Here is a 27,623-nt window from a genome sequence, read left to right as displayed (position 1 = left end):
TTCCCTTAGCAAATACTGTACATTTGTTAGAGGACCTGATACATGTTAGTAATACAGGACAAGTTGTTATAAAACAAAACACACAGCTGGGAAGCATTTTATTTTTTTCTACTTCATATAACATTGTTCAGGACAAGATTTTAAAGTCTCTTTCCAGCAACTTTTATGACTTAGAAGTACCACTTAAAAATATTTATTGATGCTATAAATATTACTATTTTTCTACATATTAACAATTTTTATAATGCCATATCCATTATACCTCCTGTTGCTTTGGTCAGAATGATCAACGAAACTGAAACCAGGTATTTAGGTATTCAAAAATGGTTTTTCAAAGCACACCCAAGCAAACCAAATCTGTATCAGCAATTGTTAAAATTAGTTTTAGTTGTTATTAGAACTTAATAAGGACATACTGAAGCACATACGAGATTTTTAAAATTATATACAATTAAAAAAACAATTTGAATTTATAAATAAAAAGAATGGCCAAATTAATGGTTAAGCATCAGATTTAAAATATCTTAACTTTTAGGCTATTCAGAAATATATTTTGTGGATAATAAGAATTATTTCATAAATATATATGTATAAATATAAATATATATCTACAGGATCTGCGATGCAGGAGAAAACCCTTTAAAAAAAATTGCACTTTTAGATTATCAGGATGCTGTCATATTTACCCTTTGAATGAAATATAATTACCATTCCAGGTGTTTTTGGCACAAGTTTTTAGGTGAATATTGACACAACCTTAAAAACACAATGCTTTTATATTTTATTCACTGGAATATGAAGAATCAAACAGAATTTGGAATTCTGACCAAAAAAAATTCAGGTAACTGCAAATGCTTATTTAATTAAATACAAAAAATATGGTTTTAAAAAGACCTCAAACCTGCCTTTACATGTGGAACATGTAAAATTTTACCAGCAACAGGTTTTCTTCAACCATCTCAGCAAGAATTCCCAGACTACACACAAGTTTAACATTGTCTTTTTCTACCCATGTATGACTTAGATCACACCCCAGTATATAAAGACAAAAAATAAATGTATAGTAAAAAGATTGGATAAATCAGGAGAGGCTTTTTGGTCTTGAATTCTTCACCCACTAACAATGAAGCAGCGCTGTAGGCAGCCCAAAATACACCAAACAGCTTTAAAAAAACAAACAAAAAAGACAAAAGGCAGCATATTAGCAAGTCAATTAACATTTTAGGTATCAGAAAATAAAATAACATTTACAGTATTTTCTTAAAATAACCATGACAACCAATTGTGATGAACAGTAAAACTTATTGAGAACGTTTAAAATTAAAGAATGTTTAAAACATTTTTTTCTTTTTAAATTTATTTATTCATGATAGTCACACGGAGAGAGAGAGAGAGAGGCAGAGACACAGGCAGAGGGAGAAGCAGGCTCCAAGCACCGGGAGCCCGATGTGGGATTCGATCCCGGGTTTCCAGGATTGCGCCCTGGGCCAAAGGCAGGCGCCAAACCGCTGCGCCACCCAGGGATCCCAAGAATGTTTAAAATTTAAGAATGTTTTTCCTTGCTCTGTTCCTTGGTCTTATGCAAATGAAGTCTTTTGTTATCAAACCTGTCTAATCATAGGAATCCCTTGCCTATTAAAGAGAGAGAATCCTGAGGGGTGCCTGGCTGGCTCAGTTGACAGAGCATGAGACTCCTGATCTCAGGGTTGTAAGTCTGAGCCCCACATTGGTTGTGGAGATTACTTAAAAATAAATCTTAAAAACAAAACAAAATGAGAATCCTGGGATTCATTCTAGCTCTGCTAAATCAAAATCACTAAGGGAAGGGTCTTGTTATCAGTCTTTTTAACAGTGTCCCTGGTGATTTAAGATAAGGAAACTTGGGATCCCTGGGTGGCGCAGCGGTTTAGCGCCTGCCTTTGGCCCAGGGCGCGATCCTGAAGACCCAGGATCGAATCCCACGTCGGGCTCCCGCTGCATGGAGCCTGCTTCTCCCTCTGCCTGTGTCTCTGCCTCTCTCTCTCTCTGTGACTATCATAATAAATTAAAAAAAAAAAAAAAAAAAAAGATAAGGAAACTTTTGGCCAATTGCTTAAAGAAATTTGACTGCTGAAAGAAAATGAATTGATCATTACAAAGTAAACCTTTTCCTGTTTCTTCTTCTAAGAAGTAGGAAAACAGACTAAGTGAAAATTTTAGACAATGTTTATTAAGTATTAACAGCATTTTCTCATGAATTGGTAAAAGTACAGGGTTAAAAGAAAAAATAATATTTTGGTCAAGAGTTTAATTAAATAAAATGTACCTTGGTTTTCTGATTATACACATACCTAAACTTAAATTATTTCCCTGGAATATTATATAGTACTCATTGATATAGACACTAACGGCATTTTATATAGAGTAAAATGAAAGGAAGAACTTCAAGGGCAAAAAATAAGAAAAGTATGAAGGAAAAAGACTTGGCACAGGGTAGGATTTCTCAATCTCTCACTATTGTCATTTGGGGGCTGAATAATTGTTGTGAGAAGCCGTACTGTGCATTGTAGGATTTTGGCAGTATCTCTGGCCTCTCTACCTACTACATACTACTAATATGATTCCACTCCTAACCCATTTGTGATACCCAAAGAAGTCTCCAGAAATGGCCAAATGTCCTCAGGTGACAAAATCACTTGAGAACCACTGGTAGAGAGGTCAAAAATAAACACTGGCAGACTGAAAATATATTTGAGATGGTCCAATTTTCTATTGTGCTTTTTAAATTAAAATAAACTACAAAATATTTAAAACTTTCAGAAAAGTATAGGGAAATATGTAAGATTACGATCAAACTGCATTTGTATGTCATATATTTTTTGTTATAAATAAATGGTTAAAGGTTGGTAAGAGTTATAGAGATTTAATGTTAAAAAAACAGTACTGGTAGATTACACTGTATTCTAATGCTAGATTTAAATGACAAGGGTTTTGTAACATATTTCTCAACAAAACAAATCTCAAACATATAATAGCTCACTATACAAAGAAGATTAAACGATTAGGAAGAAATTGGCAGAGAAAAATCTGAAGTTTAAAACAATTGTATCCTAAATTTTTAACAATGTAAAAGACTTTGCCATTTTATAAAAATACATTCATAAGTTGCATAAAGAATATTAAAGACCAACTTTCACCTAAACTCGATTACTAAAAGTGACCAGAGGACACACAGTTTTAGCAATTTTGGGAGTAGTCTCAGAAATACTCAAATAGGCTTTAACCCAAGTTAAAATAACACACAAACAGGAAGGATCCTGAATGATTCAGTAAAGTGGTATGTTCACTAGATAATTAAATGCCAGCAATGGAGCTAGCTTCTGCACTGCAAGACTTTTAAACTAAGTGCTAATAATGCCAATTAAAAAAAGAACAAACAAAAAAAAAACGACCTTAGCATTAGAATAGAGAGGAAAGAATGATTTCTACTTAGTCTCTAAAGTGTTCAAGCAGTTCTAGCATACAAAGATGTTCTCAAAATATTCTTGTGTGCCTACTCTGTTATCAAGTATATATACTTTACCACCTAGCTAACACATCTTAAAAAATAGTTGTCAAACTTTCCAATTTGCAGAGGTGTATAAGAAAGGATCTCTCCCAAAGACAGGCAGCAAGTAAGTGGAACAATCAGAATTTGAATTTAGAACTGACTAGTTCCAAAATCCATACTCTTCTCAATACCGAATGCTTATATGTTAGTATTAGCCTGTAAGTACCCAATTCTAAAAGAATCATTTCTTTTATATTAAAATTAGTAATCAACTTTAAATAAAACGAAATGTCATAAAAATTAAGTGGTTCTACTTAAAAACAAATAATACTTTAATGTGAAGGCTACATAATGGCAGTTCTGAAAGTGGTGGTTTTAAGAAAGTATATATTTTTTCACAAAGAAAAGAATTACATTCATTGTGTAATATACATACATATAACATTTACTTCTCAAAGTTGTTCAAAATTAATAAACCAAAATTGAATTTATTTTACTACTTATTAGTACTTAATATTATCAGTAAATGTTTAATATAGGCACATATGTTAATGTAAATTTAACACAGAATGGAGAAATTCCAATCTCTGCAATACAGAAAAGCCAATTTTTTACAACCATGTCTATGAAATTTGATAATGAAGTTATTATTCAAATAGGAGCAACAGTTATTAAATAAATGTCCAGTAAAATTTAAAATAAGTATCTCCCACAAAATCTAAGTCATGTGAAGTTGTATTACAAAGAAAATAAAAATTCAATCTTAAAAAAATTATCTGAGTGTAATATCCTGTAGTCTTATTTGCTCTTTGTTTTTTACTCCTCCCCCTCCGACATACAATATATTTCTGGAAATTAAAATGGGAAAATAAAAGAAATACAACTAGTAAAAACAATGAGTGAGATCACTGTCCCAAAACACTTAAAAATGTTTGATAGTTACAATGCTTTAGGTAGATAACTAGTAAACTTTTGTTCCTGGAAAACAATGATCATTCTACTTACTTTTATAAGAGTAGACACCACTTCAAATGATCCAACCACCAAAAGTATAGGAGCTATTACAATGAGAGGAAGTAGTGAATATCCAATAACTCCAAGAACTTGGCCATAGGCAACCTGTGAATTTTAAAGTTTAAACAAATGTCATAGAAATCAAAATAATTACATTAATCACTACTGAACATTACATATCTTGGTTGTACTTACATAAACGTGACAAGAAGAAATCATGAAGTATCATATGCTTTATATTTCAAATTATCATAATCTGCTATGTTCCTAGACAAGTCTCATAAACTCATCAACTTTCTGATGATACCCAAATCTACATTTCCAGCCCTTTCTCCCTTTTGAGACTTATATATCCAATTATCTTCATTATACCTACAGTATACTTTCTCACTACTTACCTTAAGTTGTAGAAGGATTATTTAAAGGGACCACAATCATCTTATTTAAACAAAAAATTCAAGGTCTAGGGGCATCTGGGTGGTTAAGGGGTTGAGCTGCTGCCTTTGGCTCCAGTTGTGATCCCAGAATCCTGGAATCAAGTCTTGCACTCTGCCTATATCTCTGCCCCTCTCTCTGTGTCCCTCATGAATAAATAAAATCTTAAAAAAAAAAAATCAATGTCTAGAGAAGCTACATGTGACAAATGCAGACTAAAAGGGAAGGGAAGGCAGGCAGGAGAGACTGAAAGAAAAAATACTTAATGGCTACAGCATGCCAAATTCTGTGATAGATCAAGACAGATTAAATAGACCAACAATCCTATTCAGTAGGTATTACTACCTCCATTATGAAGAAACTGCATTTTAGAAAGACAAAGTACTTTGTTTAGGAAAGCAAAGCTGATGGGAGAAAGAGTTCAAATTAATATCTAGGTCTCTCTTTCTTTTAAGATTTTACACATGAAAGAGAGTGTTCAAGCACATGAGTAGGAGGGAGGATAGAAGGATAGAGGGAGAAGTAGACTCCCTGCTGAGTGTGGAGTCTGACAGGAGGTTCCCATCCTAGGATGGTGAGATCATGACCTGAGCCAAAGGCAGATGCTTAACTGACTGAGCCAGGCTCTTAAGATCTAGGTCTCTTAACTCTTACATCAATAATCCTAAATTGCCAAAACATTTACTGATATCTATTTTCATGTAAATATTATACAGGGTTATATCAAAGATACAATAAATAATATGTGAACAAATATAATTTTAAGTCTCTATCGAATTATTTTAAATTTTCATATGTAGAATGAAAAAGTTTCATAAATAAATGTTATTCTAAAGTTTTATTTAAAAAAAAAGCAAAAAAAAAAGTCTTATTTATTTGAGAGAGGGGAAGAGAGAACAGGGAGAGGAGCACAGAGGGAAGGACAAGCAGACTACCCCTTGAGCAGGGAGCCCAATGTGGGGCTTGATCCCAGGACCCTGAGACCATGACCTGAGCTAAAGGCAGATGCCCAACCCACTGAGCCACCCAGGTGCCCCAATAAATGTTATTCTAAATTTATTCAACAGTTTTAGGTTAAAATGATGGATTGAACACATTTATCTAATATTATTACCTCTTGAAACTATACTAAAAGGGAAGGGGGAAAAACTATCTAATCTATCTATTTAATCTACCTTCCTACCTACCTACCTACCTACCTACCTACCTACCTACCTACATGGGGCAGGGGGGTAGCAAGGCAGAGGGAGAGAGTCTCAAGCAGAGTCTATGCAGAGTGGGAACCTAATTTGGGGCTTGACTTCAGGATCCTGAGAGCACAACCAGAGCAAAACCAAGATTTGGATACCCAAGGGACTGCATCACTCAGTTGCCTCCCGAAAAATCTTTTTAAAAAAGGCATAAACAATGGAAACTAAACCATTAAATAATCATGGGATGTAAAAACATTGTACACACCTGGGAGAAACAAAGTAATAGTAAAATCCAGAGGCTATATAGGTTGGTCATTGTATAAAGGAGGACTGATTCCTAACTGATATATTAAAAATTTATAAACCTAAAGGTACATCTCAGCACTCACCACAGGAAGTGATAAGTAAAGGCTCAATGGGCTGTGGATGAAACCCCTGAGCACTCTAAGAACACAGATAATGCAGATCAAGTTCATTCTCATTACTTATATACCTTAGTTTATTCATAATAATTTAAGTCCCAAAGTACATATAAAATCATGAATAAAATGGGAAAAAAATAACACTATCAAAAGGACCAGGAACAAAAGTCTGATTCTAAACTCTAGGTTTAGATCAGACACATGAAAAAAAGAGAATGAGTGTAATGAAAGAAAAGCCATTTGTAAGAATCAAAGTGTTATTTTGTGTAAGATAACTCTATTATTTGGAGAAAATAAAGTTTGATGAAAGCTATTTCCTCATCTTTATAGTAATTTCCAGTTGTGACACTTTATGAATGATGGTATCTTCATATCATTCTTTGCATTCTCCCTAGTGTATAATTATATATTCTATATCATGAAATAAAAGTATGTTGTTTTATTATATTAATAAATGACTATTTTATTTTTTAAAGATTTTACTTATTTATTTGAGAGAGAACACAAGCAGGGGCAGGGACAAGGGGAAAGGGACAAGCAGACTCCCTGCAAAGCAGGAAATCTGACATGGGGCTCAATCCCAGGACCTCAAGGTCATGACCCAAACTGAAGGCAGACACCTTTACCAACTGAGCCACCTGGGCACCCCAACATAATTTTCTTAAAAAAAAAGAGGCTTCTACAGAAGAGCAGGACATGGGACAATAGCAACATAATTTTGGAAGCTGGAAAACAGATGAAAAAGAGCTAAGTAACTGACTTGGCAGATCGTTCTACAAAATGTGAAAAAAAGGGCTCAAGGTCTCTGCATTTAGCAATCAACGCTCATGGAGTCAGCACCCACAAGGTAACTCTGCCTGAGATCCACTCTGCTTTATTCTTTCCACAGAATAAACTGTTAAGAGGAGAGAGAAAAAAAAAAAAAGAATAAACTCGTAGAATTCCTAGGAATTCAGTCTTATTTAATGGGGCAGCAGTTCTCAAAGTGTGCCTCATGGGCCATGGAGGGTCCCAGAGACTCTTCCAGAAGACGAAGGTCAAAACTATTTTCTATAAAAATAATAAAACATTTTTTGGCTTCTCACTGGGTTCACATTGGTACTCACAAAGAAAAACAACAGTGGGTAAAAAGTGCTACTTTATCCTGAATCAAGGTGGCACAACTATGCTAGTAGTTACTGTACTCTTTACTACTACACAATCACAGAAAAAGAAAAAAAAAGCTAGTTTCACTAAGAATGTCCTTAATGAAGGGGGTACCTGAGTGGCTCAGTAGTTGAGTGTCTCCCTTCGGCTCTGGTCATGATCCTGGGGTCCTGGGATTGAGTCCCACATCAAGCTCCCTGCAGGGAGCCTGCTTCTCCCTCTGCCTATGTCTCTGTCTCTCTCTGTGTGTCTCTCATGAATAAATAAATAAAATCTTTAAATTAAAAAAAAAAAGAATGTCCTTAATGAAGCAGTTAAAATAATTTTATTAAATATCAACTTTTGAATATGTCTTTTTAATATTCTGTACAACAAAATGAGAAGTACACAGAAAGCATTTCTACTATATTCTGGTTCAATGTTATCCCAAGGAAAAGCACTTACACAACTATTTGAGTAAAGAGCTGAATTAGATGTGTTTACCATGAAACACCATTTTTACTTGAAACAACTGAGAGATAAGCTATGATTATTCAAAGTTGGATATCTGTAAGCATGTTCTTAAAAATAAATGATGGGAACCTACTGCTTTAAGGAAAACTGAGTATTTGTTGCAAATGATAAAATTCTATCTTTTAAGCAAAAATTAGAATTTTGGAAACCTTGTATAAGCTATAACACTATAAGCTTAACAGTTTTCCAATACACATTTCTGATGAGGTGGGTGGTAATATTAATGAAAATGATTTTCTGATATGGCACAATGAGTCATGTCAACATTTGTAAGATTTGCAAACCTCAGTGAACCATTGTTTTCCAAGTGACTATGCATGGTAAAAAGATCCACCCAAAGTGAATTTTAATGAAACAGAGTAAGAAAAATTTATTAATATTGTTTGAGATTCCTTACTGCAACAAAACTGCAGTACCTTACTACTGAAACTGTTACTTGTTGAATGTAGGTGTAGTATTAAAAAAGAATATTCACAAACATCTGAAAAAGCTATTAAAATACTCTTCCTTTGGGGAGCCTGGGTGGCTCCGCTGGTTAAGCGCCTGCCTTCGGCTCAGGTCAGGATACCAGGGCCCTGGGATCAAGCCCTGTGTGGGCTCCCTGCTCAGGGGTGAGTCTGCTTCATCCTTTCCCTCTGCCACTCCCCATGCTTGTGTTCTCTCTTTCTCTCAAAGAAATAAATAAAATCTTAAAAAAAAAAAAAAGATACTCTTCCTCTTCCAATTATATATCTGGTTAAGGCCTTATTTTTCTCATATACTTTAACCAAAATAATGTATTAAAACAGACTGAAAGTAGAAAGCAGATATTACATACTAGTTTCCACTAAGCCATACATTAAAGCTATTTGCAAAAATGTAAAATAAGGTCACTCATTGTTCTTTTGTTTTGAAAAAGTTGTTTTTCTTTAGAATATCTTATCTATGGGACACTTAGGTGGCGTAGTCATTTGAGTGTCCAGACTATTGGTTTTGGCTCAAGTCCTAAAATCTGCACTCAGCATGGAAGTCTGCTTAAGACTCTGGATTTCCCTCTCCCTCTGCCCCTCCCCACTGCTTTCTCACTCTCTCAAATATATAAGTAAATAAATCTTAAAAAAATAAAGTAGGGCAGCCCGGGTGGCTCAGCGGTTTAGCACCACCTTCAGCCCAGGGCCTGATCCTGGAGACCCAGGATTAAGTCCCATGTCAGGCTCCCTGCATAGAGCCTGCTTCTCCCTCTGCCTGTGTCTCTGCCTCTCTCTCTCTCTCTCTCTCTCATGAATAAATAAATTAAAATCTTTAAAAAAAAAAAGTATTTCTTTATGTTAAAATATATTTGATCTTATTTTTAAATCAATACATACATACTTAAAATCTTAATTTTAATTTCTAACATGAGGAGTATTGATAAATATAACCAATGCAAAGAAATCTCTTTGGGTACCTGAGACCAAAAGTTTGAGAACTGCTGTACTACAGAATAAAGGATATGCTTCCCTAAAAAGCTGTAAATTACTTACAAGTGGTATGGGATCTTTTCTTTCTTCTTTTTTTCTTATAACATTTATAGAGTATGTACAATACTAATATGTTTATCATCTTAAGGGTAGTATAACTTAAGAGCAATTCTAGGACAAGAAAGAGTTACGATGAATAAAGCTACTGATAATATCTACAATACCAAAAATAAAGTTTATGATAAGAAATGAAGGCTATTTTCAAAATTAACTACTTACTTCTCCACCAAGAACTCTGGCCAGTAAGAAAATTGTTAGGGAACCAAATATCCAAATGGTTATAATCCATGAGACCACCTTAAAGGGGAAAAAAATCATGCAATTAATATCTTTGCACCAAATAAGCTGACAATTTCCCTGGAAGTCAATTCTCTGCTAATATAAGATAGTTTGGTATACCAAATCTCAGGTCATAGAGAGTTTGAGTTCCCAGGTATCTTTCCAAAACCCAGTAAGAATGCAATATGTTAATACAATTTTACTTCCAAATTGAAAATTTAGCAATGATCAATTGCCTTAGGAAATCTCAGTATTTCAATATCTATGATCAAATATTACTGTAAAAAAAGAACAAAGTATTTACATCCAAACCTCTGGTTTACAACATCTTGTGAAGAAAATTCATCCCTGAAAGAAGTTATAGGTCTTCTCCGGAGGTCTTTAAAATTTACATTAATTATAAATGTATCTAAGTGATAGATAAGTGGAAGATGTTTCGGACAATTTTAACTCCTAAGACTTAGTGTAATAATGATACATGCCTCTATTTCCGAGTTTTGTCTGCTTGTAGAGTCTAGATATAATGAAGCCCCAACAGCAAAATAGGTATATTTATTGCCCAGATCCTGGTTTCTAAATATCATTCCCTGATAAAAGGAACTAGGATTCCTTTGATAATAATTGAATCCAAAGCTGCGACAGGAAAGATAAAAAGAGGGATCCCTGGGTGGCGCAGCGGTTTAGCGCCTGCCTTTGGCCCAGGGCGCGATCCTGGAGACCTGGGATCGGAGTCCCACGTCAGGCTCCCGGTGTATGGAGCCTGCTTCTCCCTCTGCCTGTGTCTCTGCCTCTCTCGCTCTCTCTGTGTGTGACTATCATAAATAAAAAAAAAAAAAAAAAAAAAAGGAAAGATAAAAAGATGATCCCGGAACAGTCTGTGGAGTTAGAAGGAAAGGAAATGCTCAAAAAACAATGGGAAGATGTCCAAAGGACATAGAAGCCAACCTGAAGGAGTTCCCAATTGCTAACGATGGAATAATCTCAATAAAATAAATGATAGCATTGGGTTATAATTCAGAAAATAAAATAAACATTCATTATTCTATACTGACATGAATAAATAAAACAATGATTAAGCAGTGACAAAGAAGGAATAGCTGTTCCATAGAGAAGACCAATTAATACAAGGGAAAGGAATGACGAAAACTGAAAACCGCCATTCAGTAAACAATATAGTAGTAATTGTTACACTCAAGATCCATGCATAGATGCTAAACTAGTGGGCAAAGTTTGATGGGAAACATGATGTCTACATAGTCATAAAGTATCTCCATAAAATATTTATTTATTAATTAAAAAGGGGGAAAACAGTAACTTTACAGTGGAGGAATTGGGCAGACACCAACCATCACCTAATTAAGGAATGACGAAAACTGAAAACCGCCATTCAGTAAACAATACAGTAGTAATTGTTACACTCAAGATCCATCCATAGATGCTAAACTAGTGGGCAAAGTTTGATGGGAAACATGATGTCTACATAGTCATAAAGTATCTCCATAAAATATTTATTTATTAATTAAAAAGGGGGAAAACAGTAACTTTACAGTGGAGGAATTGGGCAGACACCAACCATCACCTAATTAAGCAACCGATATTAACAGCACCAGGAAAAAATATACGAATATCACATACTCCCTGATAGTATACTGAGGTGGACACAAAGTAGTATCCTTGCAAAAATTCAGGACCCCAATCTAGTAATGAGAAAACATCAAGCAAGACCAAACTGAGCAACATTCTATGGAGGAGTAATCTGTTTTTAGCTTTACAATCCTTTGTTCAAATGAAAGATTACACAAAATAGTAAGATATAAATTACTGATCTAAGGTAAATATTAATAAGACTAGTGTTGTATTATGTTAAGATTCTTGATGTTGTGAGATTATTCTGGATTATCCAGATGAGCACCAAATGTAATCACAACCGTACTTAAAAAAAGGAGGCAGAGAAAGTTCTGACTACAGTAGAGAATAAGGTAATGTGACCATGGTAACAGAGATTGTAGTAATGCCTCCAGAAACCAAGGAATACCGACAGCCTCTAAACATGGAAAGAGGTGATCAACAGAATCTGCCCTGGAGCCTATAAAGAAACCAGGCCTGCTAATATTTTGATCTTAGCTCCTTCAAGCCCATTTTGGATTTCTGACTTCCAGAACTGTAAAAGAATAAAATTCCACTGTTTTAAGTCACAAAACTTGTGGAAATCTGTTACAGAAGCAATGAGAAATGAATTCATTTCCAAATCATTCTGTGATAGTTATTTTTTACTTCCCTAAAGCCTTAAACTAGGGACTAAGGAGTAATGTATGTATGTTGTGTTTTGATAATAAAGATAAAACCCGTTAGTAGAGCAAAGTATTATATAAAAACAAATTCTGATGGAATCCTTGTCATTATTTATTAAAATATTTATTATTATTTTTTAAAGTAAGCTCTAGGTCCAATGTAGGGCTCGAATTCACAATGCTGAGATCAAGAGTTGTATGCTCCACTAACCAAGTCAGCCAGGAGCCCCTAAAATATTTATCTTAAAAATGAGTAAAAGGTAAGAACATGTTCTGAGTATTGTGTTTCAAACTCTTCATCCCTTGGGGGAAATCTTAAAGGGCAAGGGCAGCCCTTTTGGTCATTTCTAGTCAGTGGTCACTTCTGTTCAGCTGAGAGTAGTCCCATCTGTTTACCCAGGTTTCCATCCAAGTATTAATATTTTATGGGAATGATGATATAAAAGTTTGGAAAGCATTAATCTAAGGTACTCCTCCACTTAATTAAAAAGAGTTCTAGAGATGAACAAGTTAGAAATAATGTGTTAAAGTATTTCAGAAATATATAATGTAGTATTACAGTTAATGTTTGGCTAGTTTTAATTTTAAACTTTTAAAATATTTCAAATTTGTATAAGGCAACATATACTTACCCTAAACTGTCCATATAATGATATCATGGAAAAGAAAAGAACAACAGCCAGAGGACCCCAGAAGTCAGGATTGTCTCTCACCACTTGTCTATTGAAACCAAGTGATGGCATTGGCATCAAAACACACCGGATTTTGTAGTAAATATCCTTTAGATCGATATCCAATTCCTCCCTACAATATATAATAAAAATTCTTAAAACGCACACACTTCTGAATACTGAGACAGCTGCAATAAAATTTAAGAAAAGTCTGAATATGACAGTGTCACCTCCATAGGTCAACAAAGCATTGCATCTGAAGTACAGTATTTCACTGATTCCATGGTGTACACTTTCAACATTCTTTTTTTTTTAAGATTTTATTTATTTATTCATGAGAGACAGAGAGAGAGAGAGAGAGAGAGGCAGAGACACAAGGCAGAGGGAGAAGCAGGCTCCATGCAGGGAGCCCAACGTGGGACTCTATCCCGGGTCTCCAGGATCAGGCCCTGGGCTGAAGTCGGCGCTCAACCACTGAGCCACCCAGGATGCCCACACTTTCAATATTCTAACACCTCTGATCTGCCTTTCCATTTTCCAGTATCCTAGAGGCACTACAACTTTGAATAAAATCTTCTGCTTGAGCCCTTCTTGGCCATATTGCTAATTCAGTCTGCAATCCTATATGAGTGCTAGTGTGGGGTTTCCACTCTTAAGGGAAACTTTTCTTCCAACAACCCACCCACTGCCAAATTGAGACAAGCAAATGTCCTTGCTGTCTTTTTGTATGATGGGTTATTTCTCATTTAACCTTACAGCTAAGGAGACAGCCCTTTAATGTCTTAGCTTTATGCTGCCTTACATACTGTTTCCTCCTATTGACAAACAAAATAACTGCATCTTGCAATTGTTTTATATTTGATGAAATATGGTACATTAATAGTAAGAAACATAATGTTTTAGCATTTAATCTGCCATTACCAGAGATTAATCTGATAATGCCTCAATTTTAAAGAGCCATAGGTTCTTTCCCAAGTTGTTCAATTCTTTACCTTTTTTCCCCCAAAATGATAATCACTTAAATAATTTCAAGTACCATGAAGAAAGTGAAAGATTCCTCATAGTGGTAGCTCGAGAATTTCCATATGGGAGAGATTTTGGAGCGCTGATCTTTTCAGAAGTTTTAATTTGCCTTATACTGAATTGCCACAGCAAGCATCCTGCTTTTTTACTTAGACTGAATGTTTATTTGGGATAGTTATAGGCCCAAGTAAGCCCTAATAATTTGGAGTTTATGGTGTGTGTGTGTGTGTGTGTATGTGTGTGTGTGCGTGTGTGTGTGTGTGTGTGAGAAAGAGAGGGAAAGAAAAGAGAGATACAGAATTATGATTTTTCCAGTTTTTGCCATTCAATAGACTAAAAACACTCTCATTATTTTAACTTTTCTAATTACTAGTAAAAGTGACAACTATCTAGAAGTTTAGACCAAAAAGGTTAAGATTTGCCATACTTGTCTTTAAATAACATGAAAGAATATAACCATCCCATAGATTAGTTCTAAAAAACAGAAAATATATATTACTAATTTTTACATACAAGAGTGGCTTATTATCTTCAGGATCATCATCTTCAACTTCCAAAAGCCAACCATATCCTCTTTGTCTCAGAAATGTAGTAGCTGTAGATTCTTTAATAAAATCTCCACCAAGGTTTAATTTGACATCTGGAGATGCTATTGAACCACTGAGATCTTAGGAGAAGAGAGGACAAAACTTTAAATCAAGGTAAAAATGTGTGAATCTTAATCAACATTAGCATAATATTCAAGTAAAATAATGATCATTTGAAGATCTCTAACAATGAACATCTGCTATTGCATACAATCCTCATATTTTATAGCTGATAAATATCTAAAAATCATCTTTTATTTGACAGGAAAATGAAAGATGAGAAAAGTAAAGACATTTAAAAGATTTCAGATAATTAGCTAGACTAGGAAAAAAAACTAGACTTATAACAGCAACTTTATATGGAAAATATATACAAAATATACTACATGATATCATTTTGGATTCCCTTCATTATTATGCACACTATGTACTTCGGAACAAAGTGACTATACAAATACTTCCTAAAGGCTTTATACACATGTATACATATAAACAATTGCATATAATTTGCTAAAGAAAAATTGTAGGGACGCCTGGGTGGCTCAGCGGTTGAGCATCTGGGCATCCTAGAGTTCCGGGATTGAGTCCTACATCGGATTCCTGCAAGGAGCCTGTTTCTCCTCCCTCTGCCTGTGTCTCCGCCTCTCTCTCTCTCTCTGTGTGTCTCTCATGAATAAATAAATAAAATCTTTAAAAAAAAAGAAAAGAAAAATTGTAGGTAATTTTCCCCTACATTTTCATGTATTTATTTACATATTCTTGCATTTAAATCACCAAATATTGATGCTCAGTGCTTTGTATATTAGTGCTTGGTTCTGGATAAATTTGACTAGTAAGAATTCCTGATATTTCAGCTCTATTCTTTATATAATGACATCATCTTTAGTTTGGATAAAAATGAAGGTGCTCTGGGGTTTCTGTTTTGCTTTTAGGTCAGTTCTAAAAAGGGAGTGAATCAGTTATTCACATACAAAATAAGTCTCATTCTAGTCTGACCAGTGCCTTAGAGGTCATGGATAATTTTAATAGTACAAATGCACATTTTCTGGTTGGAAAGAAAATGTTAAGAATAAAGGAATTGAGGTCATATGGGAATGAAGAAAAAAAATATCTGTAGGACCAGACATATGCACTATTAAACAATCATCAATGCTGTTAACTAGAAGTCACATGACTAGAGTGTACTTTAGAAAATTCTCTTGGCAAGGACAAACATTAACAAAGACTCTCCTTCCCCGGAGATTATATAGAGAAAATCATTAGTCTCTGTCTCCAGTTTCCTATTCAAAACTCTTTCCAGATTTAATAGTATATGATTCTAAAAAGTTTTTATAAAGGAGTTTACTCAGCTAGAAATAAAATCCAAGTACTTTTGAATTTGCTGTCCTTTCCTACTTAGTTTAAAAATAGTCCCTATAGAAAATTGAAAAAAAAAAAAGACTAAAAAAAAAAAAAAAAAAAATAGTCCCTATAAATGCTATCATAGAATCTTGTGACTAAAATATTTTCCAAAACCACTTTCTGCTTGTTTTAATCTAAATTGAAAAATAAATAAAAGGGGTGAAATTTAACTAAGATTCCATCTCCAATAGGTACAAAGAGTGCTTTTCTTGATTTAACAAGAGGAAGATTTAGCTCAGGAAGTGATTAGTACAGCAGTAACATTAAAGGTTTTAAAATTATGAGGCAGGAAAGGACCTTAACAACTGTTTCCGGGCCTCCAAAAAGAACTGCACTTAAAGTCTTTAATCTAAACCAAAAAAGGATATATAAATTATACTTCTAAGAAATGCTGTGATAAAGAATTATATGTTTAGCAGTTTGTCATAGCACATATGTCAGAACCTCAAAAAGGCACCTTTAGCTTATGATTTTGTCGTTTTTTCATCCCATTTACTATAAAGTAGGAAAGTATCATGGACATATGCAGGAATGCCAGTAACAGCAGTTTGACACATCCCGTAATGTCCCCAAGATATAATTAGGTGTGGGTGAGAAAAAGCAATAGAAAAATAAAGAACAAAACACAACAAAACAAAAAATGCTAGTTAGCTTAATACGTTAACAAGTTAACAAGAATATTAGAAAACAAGAAGATTCCAAACTACTCCAGGAGCACAGGTGTCTTAAGTTAAACCAGAGTAAGAACCAGCTAGCTTGGTTATCAACTCTAGGATAGGTTATTATAAAACACTAATTTTAAATTAATTATTTCTTGCTATATTATTTTAATATTCTCATCATTTGCTAAGTAAAAACAACATAAAGGTAGTAAATGTAAGTGGATTTAAAAGAAAATAATCTTTGAAACAACCTACTGCAAAAAGAAATCTTAAAAATGTTTCCACCTGTTTGCCTCAGTGACAAGAATAAGTTTCAAATTTTACTGAGAGTTACCTGGGGCAGCCCGGGTGGCTCAGTGGTTTAGCGCCCCCTTCAGCCCGGGGCGTGATCCTGGAGACCCAGGATCGAGTCCCAGGTCAGGCTCCCCGCATGGAGCCTGCTTCTCCCTCTGCCTGTGTCTCTGCCTCTCTCTCTCTCTCTCGAATAAATAAATAAAATCTTTTTTAAAAAGTTACCTAGAAAAACTGCAGAAGATTTAATAGTAATTTCCCTCACCCCTTTAAACTCAAGTGTATTACTAGATGAGGAATCTTTCATGTGAATTTTCTCTTCAGCTTAACTTCACTTGGAAAGATGAGGGAGAACTTGGTCAGTGCTGTCGGATCTATACTCAGGATGAGATTTACTGATCTCCTCTCCTACACAAGTTCTAGATTTCTGAGAAAGAAGAGTATCCTACAATGAACAATTAACATTTTGTTGATACTTATTAGCTTCTTATATATGTGAAGAAGCGTTTTCTTACTTAAGCAACAAGGATAAAAATCATCTCATTTGAAAATGAAATCCATATGTGCTTAAATCTAAAACAGAACTGAGTGCACGGCAAAACAAGAACATATTTCACACTGAAAGGATAAATTATATCATTCCATTTTAGAGATAAAAATATTTAATGCTTGCATAGGTCAATGAAAGAGGTCAAGAAACCAATGCAAGTAAATAATGATCTTATCACTGCTACCCTTACATTGGAGTTTGATCATGTTACTCCACAAGAAAAATTTTAAAAGCTTCATATAAAATTGTGTCTTAGGCTATATTTTTATTCATATTATTTTGATTTATGGTTTGAGTACCCTTACTATTCACTATTGTCTGTAAATTTTTATATTGTATATAATATTAATTAAAATTAATTAAATCAGGGTACCTGGCTGGCTCAGTTAGAAGAGTATGTGATTCTTTTCAAAGTCATGAGTTCCAGCCATACTGGCTGTAGAAATTACTCAAAAATAAATAAATAAATAAATAAATAAATAAATAAATAAATAAATAAATAAATTTAAGAAAAAAAAAATCAAAAATCTCCTGAACCTACCTTTGGAAAAACTAAATCTCATTTTGGCCTAAATGTTAATTTCACAGAAATTTCTTTTGTCTTATGAATCATTTAAGTGAACTTTTTATTTTGAAGTGATTATAGATTCACAGGAAATTGCAAAAATAGTACAGAAAGGTTCCATGTATCCTTCACCCAACTTCTGCCAATGGGTACCATGTTATATAATCACCAAACCAGGACACTAACATTGATACAGTTTGCAGACCTTATTCAAATTTTACCGGTCTTACATGCACTTATTTGGGTGTGTATGTATATACAGTTCTGTGCAATTTTATCACTTTTATAGATATATATAATGCCTATGAATTTAAAATTTATGAAAAGTTTTTTATTTTTATTTTTTAAAGATCTTACGTATTTACTCATAAGAGACACAGAGAGAGGCAGAGACACAGGCAAAGGGAGAAAGAGGCTCACTGCAGGGAGACTGATGTGGGGCTCGATCCTGGGACTTCAGGATCACGCCCTGAGGCAAAGACAGACGCCCAACCGCTGAGCCACCCAGGTGTCCCGAAAACAGTTTGTTTTAAATGGTAAACCTTGCTTAACTACCCTTTGTCACCCCAAGAAAGGTTAGCTAAAAAGTCATTTTCAAGTTTCAAACAGGGAAGAAAAGCTCTTCATGCACCCATTATATACCACATATCATACTTCATTAGCCTATTGTAAGGAAGATATTAGTGATAATATCTAAACGAATGTAACTTTTTAAAAAAATAAACTCTATACTCAGCACAGAGCCCAATACAAGCCTTGAAATCACGACTCTGAGATCAAGATCTGAGTTGAGATCAAGAGTTCGTCACTTACTGAGCCACACAGGTGCCCCTACATGAATATAATTTAAAAAAATCAAGTACAAATTTTTATTTAAAAAACTAACAATTCCTTTGTCTACACTACTAACTTGTATTCGAGATAATATCCTTTCTGGGGAGGGGGAAATTCACACAAAGAGTAGGCTAAATGTTTGGCCACCTTGGGATGCCTGTGTGGCTCAGCAGTTGGGCATCTGCCTTTGAGCAAATCCCGGGATTGAGTCCCACATCGGGCTCCCTGCATGGAGCCTGCTTCTCCCTCTGCCTGTGTCTCTGCCTCTCTCTCTCTCTCTCTCTCTCTCTGTATCGCTCATGAATAAATAAATAAAATCTTTAAAAAAAAATGTTTGGCCACCTTAACAGAAAATTATCACTTACTCAAAAGAATACTGATAATAATTATTGGATTATTATATCTACAATTTACTGATTACATTAATGTACTATGAGCTCTAGACACTATGATTTCTATATAGGAGTGTCTTAGTCTGTTCAGGCTGCTATAACAAAAGACCATGGACTGGGTGCCTTATATATAATAGAAATTTATTTCTCACATTTCTAGAGGCTGGAGTGTAAGATCAGGATGCCAGCAGGGTCAGATAAGGGCCCTCTTCTGGCTTACAGACTTTTCCTCGAATCCTAACAGACAAGTAGCAGATAGGAAGCTCTGTACAGTCTTTTTTATGAAAACATTATTCCCATTTATGAGAGCTCCACTCTTGTAACCTAACTACCTCCCCAAAGCTCCCCACCTCCTAACACCATCACACTGGGCATTAGGATTTCAATATAATGAATTGTGGGGGGATAACCAAACATTCAGACCATAACAGGGTTAAGAAGACTGAAGAAGGTTTGTTTTTTTTTTTTTTTTTTTTTTGAGCAAAAAGCAATATACTGAGCCCAGTCTGCTTCTATAGACTTATACAATCAATTGTCAGTTTAACATTTCCTTTTAACTATGTCAAAAGCACCTAAAATTCAATATTCCAAAACTGAATTCTTGGTACCTAAAGTCTTCCTCCAGTGAATGGTACCATTATCCACTCAGCATTATAAACTGGAAGCTTGATTATCTTTGACAGTTTCCTTCATTCACATGCTCCCTGCTCCATCCAACCCACCTAAATTGTCACTTTCACCTCTAAATATTTTTGAACTTGGGGCACCTGGGTGGCTCAGTGGTTGAGCATTTGCCTTTGGTTCAGTTTGTGATCCCAGGGTCTTAAGATCAAGTCTGCAATGGGCTCCCCGTGGGAAGCCTGCTTCTCCCTCTGCTTGTGTTTCTGCCTCTGTGTGTTTCTCATGCATAAATAAATAAAATCTTAAAAAAAATGCTTTTGAACTTGTCCACTTTTCTCCATTTCTACTCCCAGCACAAGCTAGAGCAAACTACATCTCCTGCCTGCATGACTATAATAGTTTACCAACTGCTTTCTCCCTAGTTATTCTTGTCTCCTTTCAATCCATTCTCTGAATTGTAGCCAGAAAAATCTTTCTAAAATGCAATTCCTTCACTCTCCTGTTTTATTTATTTTTTTTTTCACTCTCCTGTTTTAAATCCTTCAGTGGCCTTCTAGCCATACTAAGCCTCTCAGGTTCTTTAAATGAACCAGGATCCCTTTTACCTGGTATGAACACCAGGCTATTTTCTCCAACTTCAGATAATTAAGTGCCATCCATTCTCAGTCGTCATATGTACTTGCTTAAGGAAATTTTCCTTGATCTCCCAGACTAGATTAGATTCCTTTCATAGTCTGCTGGACTTTTCCTTCAAAGCATTTATCACTGTTTATAATAATATTATTTGTGTGATTATTTGGTTAATATTTTTAAGTTCTATGATGGCATGAACTAAGTGTTTTTGCTGTAGTTTTATCTTGAACATATTTCCCCACTACTTATAACAGTGCCTGGCCCATAATAGGCGACCAACAAATGTGTACTGGTGGAATTAATTAATGAATGGAAGGGCAAATAGCTCCATATGGCTTAAATAAATAAGTTACATTAAAGGCTTTTTATTTTTTTAAGGCTTTTTAATAGAGCAAATATACAAAATTAGATTTGTATTTTGGAAACATAATCTTAGCTGCACGATGGAAGGCTGATTTAAGAGGGGAGAGATCGGAAAAGGGAGTATGCTCAGGAGGCTACATTATAAATGAGAAACAAAGACTAAAACCAAGGTAGTATCAGTAGAGAAAGAATAGACTTACTATATAGTTATTCTGGAGGTAGTATGAAATACTTTGATGACCAACTAAATATGAGAAAATGAGAAAGAGACTGAAGTCAAGTTTCTAGCCCTTGGCAAGAAGAACTAAGTTACAAACATTGCCATTTTTACTTTAGTACCTAGTTTTCAATATTGATTAATTAATCTAACAATTAATATTTATGAATTACTTAGCTTATTTCTTTGATGCCCTTAGAGGACTATGAAGAAGTGAGACACTTCGAGGAGTTTAAAATCTAATTTATAGTACTGTATATCCCAACAATGGAACATTATTAGGAATACAGGCTGCACCATGGATGAAATATGAAAACCTATGTTGAGTAAAAGACATCTGACACAAAAAGTCACATATTACTTCACTTACATGAAATGTCCAGAAAAGGCAAATCTATAGGGACAGAAAGTAAATTATTGGTTGCAAGGGGCTGGGAGACAATGAAGAATCACTAAAAATAGGTATGCGGTTGCTTTTTTTGGAGTGATGAGATGTTCTAGGGTTAGACAGTGGTGGTGGTTGCACAACTTTGTGAATAAACTAAAAACTGATTGTATGCTTTCAATGGGTGAAGTTTATGGCACATAAATTATATCTCAATTAAAAAATCTAACTGAGGTAACATGTAACATAAAACCCTATTAATACTGTAAAACACACTCTTCTGTAGGTCAACGGCAATGCAAATTGCCAAGTGATCATAGGTGCCAGGGGAATAAGTAGGCCTAAGCTACCAGGGAGGTGGACAGAAAGGCTTTGTGGAAACAGAACCTGAATTTGGCCATGAGGGATGGCCAGATAAGCAGTGAAAGAATGAGAAGAGAAATCATTCCAAAGAAAAGAAATGGCAAGAACAAAGGCATAGAAGCTGAAGGTTTCCCAAGGGAAAGAGTTCATCCCCAAAAGCTATAGAAGACAGGGTGGGGACAAATTTTTAAGAGCATAAGTATCAAGCAAAAAACAAACTTGTCTTTATAGGTAAGTGTTTCTTTATGCATGTTCTGTGGAATCTGGATCCTATGACATGCCCTTCACAAAAGGCTTCTGATATTCACTAAATTTGGGAAATCCTACATACTACATACAACCCCCACTTGGTGTTTCAGAACTAATATTGGCATATTAAAGGCTCTGGAAATCCTGCATTAAGGAAATAAGTTTAACATTACTTGTCATGTGTCAAATTATGTTGTCATAGAACCTTTCGCTGCTGGGAAACACTGCTGAAGATACTTCTGCTGAGGAAAGGAAGCAATTGAAGTGCCAACAGAGCGGTGGGATTGCTGGATGCTGAGGAAACAGGAAATAACAGTCTAGCTGTGAAAATAAGGAAAAAGGGAAGTAGATCTAATTTACAATCCTGTAAATTAGGAGGACACCTGTGACTGATAGTAGAGATGGAAAAAACAGGAGAAATCCAAATTGCTAGAGAGAAAAACAGTGAAGAGAAAGGTTCCAAAAAGGCAGGAAGATATGGGCATAAAAGCACTAGTAGAGGCTTATTCTAGGAAAGGAGGAAAAGAAACTTTTCCTGTAAGATTTGCAGGAGAGGGCATCCCTGGGTGGCTCAGCGGTTTAGCGCCGCCTTCAGCCCAGGGAGTGACCCTGGAGTCCTGGATCGAGTCCCACATCGGGTTCCTTACATGGAGCCTGCTTCTCCCTCTGCCTGTGTCTCTGCCTCTCTCTGTGTGTGTGTCTCTCATGAATAAAAATAAAAAAAAAGATTTGCAGGAGAGATGAATGTTTCAATATACATACAAAGATATTCAGTAGTAGAAAAATAAGAAGATGGGAAAATGGCTATCAGGTGGCTTAGATCATCTTTCTTGCTTAGTTGTCTCTGCTCATTACCTTTCCAACTACTTGCTGAATTTCTGTTGAATTAGTATTGGCTTCAGTGCTAGGAGCACAACACCTTTATCTTAATCAAAAAGTATCATGTAATCATTCATTCATTCATCACTGAGTTCCTGCTAGTGCTGGGCTCTGTGCTAGGCAGTGTAAATGAGTAAAGCACAGCTTCTAACCCTGAGTAGCTCATGGTCTAAATCAGCATTGTTCTAGATCTGTGAAGATTTAATATAAGACACAGGGACAGACAGCCTCCACCAAGGAGGCTGCACAGTTCTTAAGTAAATGCTCTTCCCCCCTTTCAACTGGAAGAACTCCCACTTATTCTTCACAATATACCTCCTCTGTCCCTGAAGACTTCCTTCATCCTTCCTGCAGTTAATCACTTCCTCCTGTGAACCATACTTTTTATGTCATTTATTATGTACAATGAAATTTATCTCTCTTATTAGACCATCTCTTGGTGTCAGGGACTTCTTCATTTGCAGACCCTTGCACATGGAGATACTTAGTTCATCCTACAGATAAAGAACATTATCTATCCTTCAAAATTTGGCAAAATATTATCTCCATTAAACTGCCCCTTATCTTACAGTTAGAAAATATTTCCTCCTCTTCTAATTGTTCATAACATTCTAAATCAGTACTTCTCAAGCCTTAACATGCATATAAGTCACAGGGGGATCTTGTTAAAATGCAAATTATGATTAAGGCAGTATCTGTATTACTAAGTGCCAAGACATAACTAGGCAAAGTGTTTATTTATCAGATACAAATAAAGTCAAAGGATCCTGAATACTTCTATACTACACTTTACATATACATAATGGTATAATTACATTCTTATATTTACATACATGCATTTTATCACTGTTTCTGCATACAGTTTTACACCATTGACTTGAATGTTCAGGTTGGATTTCACTATTTATTTATTTATTTATTTATACATGTATTGGCTTATTCACACATAGCTCATGTTCATTTAACTTAAACATGGAACTTGCTTTAATATATATTATCTTAAATACCCCACGATATTATGCGTGCTTTTTATTCATTTCTAAATTTTTTAAAGATGAAAGCACGTGACCTCAAGAGCATGTGCAAGTAGGGGGAGAGGGCAGATGCGGGGGAGAGAATCTCAAGCAGACTCCATGCTGAGCGCAGAGCCCTAAGATCTCAGAACCCTAAGATCACAACCCGAGCCAAAAATCAAGAGCCGGACACTTAACCCTACTGAGCCACTCAGGCACCTCATTTAAAAATTTTTAAAAATAAGTAATCTCTACACCCAACACAGGGCTCAAACTTACGACCCCAAGATCAAGAGTTGCATGCTCTATGGACTAAGCCAGCCAGGTGCCCCTCCTTTTCATTTTATAGGTGACAAAATGGAAGCTTACAGAAGTTATATAACCTGCCTGATACCACATAGCTACTGTAAGTCAAGACGTTAACTGAAGTCTATTGGCCCTAAATCCAGTAACTTTTAGTTATACCATCCAAAAGAAGCTGTTTTATAGTCCCAAGCATCAATGTCATATGAGATAAAAGCAGAAATCATTTATTCCTTCAACAATTATTTTGTGATGTTTATGTTCAGGTTCTGTGGTAACTGCTGTGGTATAAAAAAGATCAGGGAAGTCTCTGTTTCTGAAAGATAGTTAAGCAGGTTTTCACCAAAGAAACCAAAGAAGGAACATTACAGTTCAGTCTTCAGTCTCAACTCGGGGTAAGGAGAAAGGCAGTCTAAGCATGAGGACCAGGATATGCATAGGTGTGGAGACAAAACACCAAGGAACATTTTAGAATAAAGGATATATATGTGCAAAGAGTACAGAAAGGTATCATTAAGAGACCTGGATGGAATCCAGAAGGAAAATATACACTGAAAACACTCATGGTTAGAGTAAAAGTAGAAAAAGGGAGAAGAAAGAATTTACATGACATGCTTAGGAACCAGAGAAAGACAGAATTGCAGTCAAATTTTCAAGTTAGAGAAAAATACAAAAAAAAAAGTGTGGGGCCAGTTAATAGTGAAAACTGAGCAGCAGCATCATTGTTAACATGTGGCAAGCTCTTAACTCTGCCAGATATAGTACTAAGTACTCTGCATTTGCAAAATATCTGAGCACTTACAGATTAATTCCCATTTTGTATAAGAGAAAACTGAAGCTGAGAGGCTAAGGAACTCGGCAACAGCACATAGATAGTAACTGGCAAAGCCAGGATGCAAACCCAGGACTCTTTAACACTATAGATACACTCTTCAATTTACAAAAATGTAAGAAGCATCATAATTTCATGGAAAGAATTCTGATTAGCTCTTAATTCAGATCCTTCACATGGAGGTTACTGAACTTCTCTAAGCCTTATTTTCGTCGTAAAATACAAGACAGCTGATGCTCAACAGAATTCTTATAAGACCAAACAAGTCATCTGCTTAAAATACTCTGTAAATTGAAACTGTACAATGTTATACACCTGACAGTATTATTATAAGTATATCTATCTTTGTCTGTACCTCTTCAAATATATAGGGAGTCCACGTATCCTTAAAAGCTAAATGGAGAAGTTCAAATAAACCTTATATTCCTTAGGTTAGGTTTACTTATTCCGGGTTTCTTAGTATATAGAGTCAATGGGTAAGCTTGTTGTATCACTCTGTTTTTTTTTTAAGGTGTATTTAAGAAAGGTTATTCTGGGGCTTGGGGGTGGGTAGGTTGTGGGTAAGAAACATACACACATAAATACATAAGTTTGAACAATGATAGACAATTTTTCTTTAAGGTCTAGTAAGTTAAAGTTGATATTCCTCCTGAAACACTATGCTATCAAATTTAGATTAAACAAACGGAAATATTTTGGGTTGCTATATTTCACCAAATACTCATATTAACTTTAAAATAGGGCAGCCCAGGTGGCTCAGCGGTTTGGCGCCTGCCTTCAGCCCAGGGGTGATCCTGGAGACCCGGGGATGGAGTCCCACGTCGGGCTCCCTACATGGAGCCTGCTTCTCCCTCTGCCTGTGTCTCTGCCTCTCTCTCTCTCTCTCTCTCTGTTTCTCTGTCTCTCATTAACAAATAAATCTAAAAATAATAATAAAAATAAAATAAATGTATCAGGGGTGCCTGGGTGGCTCAGTCGGTCAACCCATCTGCCTTCAGCTCAGCTCATGAGGCCACAGTCCCGGGATGGAGCCCCACGTGCGCTCACAGCTCATTGGAGATTCTGCTTCTCTATTCCTCTCTCTCTCTCTCTCTCTCAAATAAAATCTTTTTTAAAAATTTAGAAAAAAGCAAAATAAATAAATGTATCGGCTATCTTCTCCATGATAAATATAAATTTAATTTTCCATTTTAATTTATAACCAAAACTATAATACTATTCAAGTTTAAGTTAACATACAGTGTCATATTGGTTTTTTAAACAACGCCACTCAGAAATCAAAACAAGGAAAGCAAAACAAGCTATACTAACTGATGCACTCTGAAACCAGATTTCTGAGCAAACGCTAGGTTCTTCTCTAGACCGAAATTTCTACAGCTTTATCATGATTTATATCTTCCTTGTCGGGCAGTAAGCCTGGTGTACACAGTCTAAGAGTAAAATCTGAAACTGACTGGCAGAGAAAGATTCGGGTTACCAAGAGCCTGGTAACGAGCAGAGAAAAGGAGGAAAACAAACTTTTCCTGGGATGTAGAACGATCTCTCCCGCACAACTGGTTCCTCGCGACAGTACAAGGAACTACGCAGAAGCCCTTGAGAACAATCCAACTGTATTACAAGAAGTTTCAGACATACTTCAAGCCCACTTCTCTCAATATTGAGGTCAAACGCTGTATGTAAAATAGGAAGAAAAGTGGGACGCAGACAGGAGGTCAGTGTCCATCAAAAACCAACCAACCCACCCAGCAACTCCCCGAGGGAAGTCTGTACTCTAATTGCAGCGTAGGGTTGTCCGTGGATAGATAAGAGGGACACAGCTGCCCTACTCGGTTTTCATTCTCTGACACCTATTCCCCGGCCAATTAAACCGCCCCTTTTTGGAATAACAGCAAGTCAGGGCAGAAATGAAATCGTACGGTTGCGTGGGCCCATCTGAGGTGCGGGGAAGAGCCGGAGGCCAAATGAGTCATTTGGGACCCCCCTCCCGTCCCCTCCCCCCCGCCCCCGGCCCCGCCCCCCGGCCCCGCTCAGGCCGCTCCGACCGCCCGGCAGGCGCGGAGGGCTGCGGTCCCCACCCGGCCGCAACCGCCTCGGCCCGAGGAAGGGCCCGCCGCGTCGGACCCCGCGTCCCCCGGAGGGCTGGGGGGTGGGGAGGGGGCGGGGCGGGGGTCCGGCCCCCAGGGGCGCAGCCTCACCTTCCGCGTCGGCCGAGGAGACAAAGGTGAAGTCCCCGTTCGAGGGGGAATACGCCGGGGGCGGGCCCGGCGGCTGCATCTCGCGGCCCCTGTGCGGCTGGGCCCAGGCCCCAAGGCGGCCGCGGCACCGGCCCGCACGCGCACCCTACCGTGAGGCCCGCGAGCCGGGAGGAGCGGGCTGGGAGCGAGGCCGGAGACGAGCCGCTCCGGGGCCTGCCCCGCCGAAGTCCCTCAGGCTGCGACCGCCCTGGGCACCACGACGCCGGCGCCCTG

At 36.3% G+C, this 27,623-nt stretch overlaps 1 protein-coding gene across 2 annotated transcripts; it reads right to left on the bottom strand.

The window, feature by feature from the left end:
* Nucleotides 1–63: 63 nt before the first annotated feature.
* On the bottom strand, nucleotides 64–27,623 carry YIPF4 (Yip1 domain family member 4). 2 transcript variants are annotated; one of them, XM_025454241.3, is made up of 6 exons: nucleotides 27,351–27,622; nucleotides 14,529–14,682; nucleotides 12,954–13,125; nucleotides 9,971–10,048; nucleotides 4,535–4,648; nucleotides 64–1,163 (listed from the first exon to the last, which is right to left on the bottom strand). In XM_025454241.3, the coding sequence occupies exons 1-6, from the start codon at nucleotides 27,427–27,429 to the stop codon at nucleotides 1,026–1,028; spliced, it is 735 nt and encodes a 244-aa protein (XP_025310026.1). In that variant the 5' UTR covers nucleotides 27,430–27,622; the 3' UTR covers nucleotides 64–1,025. The 2 variants fall into 2 exon arrangements, with proteins under 2 accessions (XP_025310026.1, XP_048951298.1); XM_049095341.1 differs by lacking the exon at nucleotides 64–1,163 and adding an exon at nucleotides 2,188–4,377 and having other exon boundaries at nucleotides 27,351–27,623.

Source organism: Canis lupus, chromosome 17 (assembly GCF_003254725.2).
Source record: "Canis lupus dingo isolate Sandy chromosome 17, ASM325472v2, whole genome shotgun sequence".
NCBI classification, from domain to species: Eukaryota; Metazoa; Chordata; class Mammalia; order Carnivora; family Canidae; genus Canis; species Canis lupus.
The sequence above is the reverse complement of the archived record's forward strand: the minus strand, read 5'-3'. Positions and strand labels throughout refer to the sequence as shown.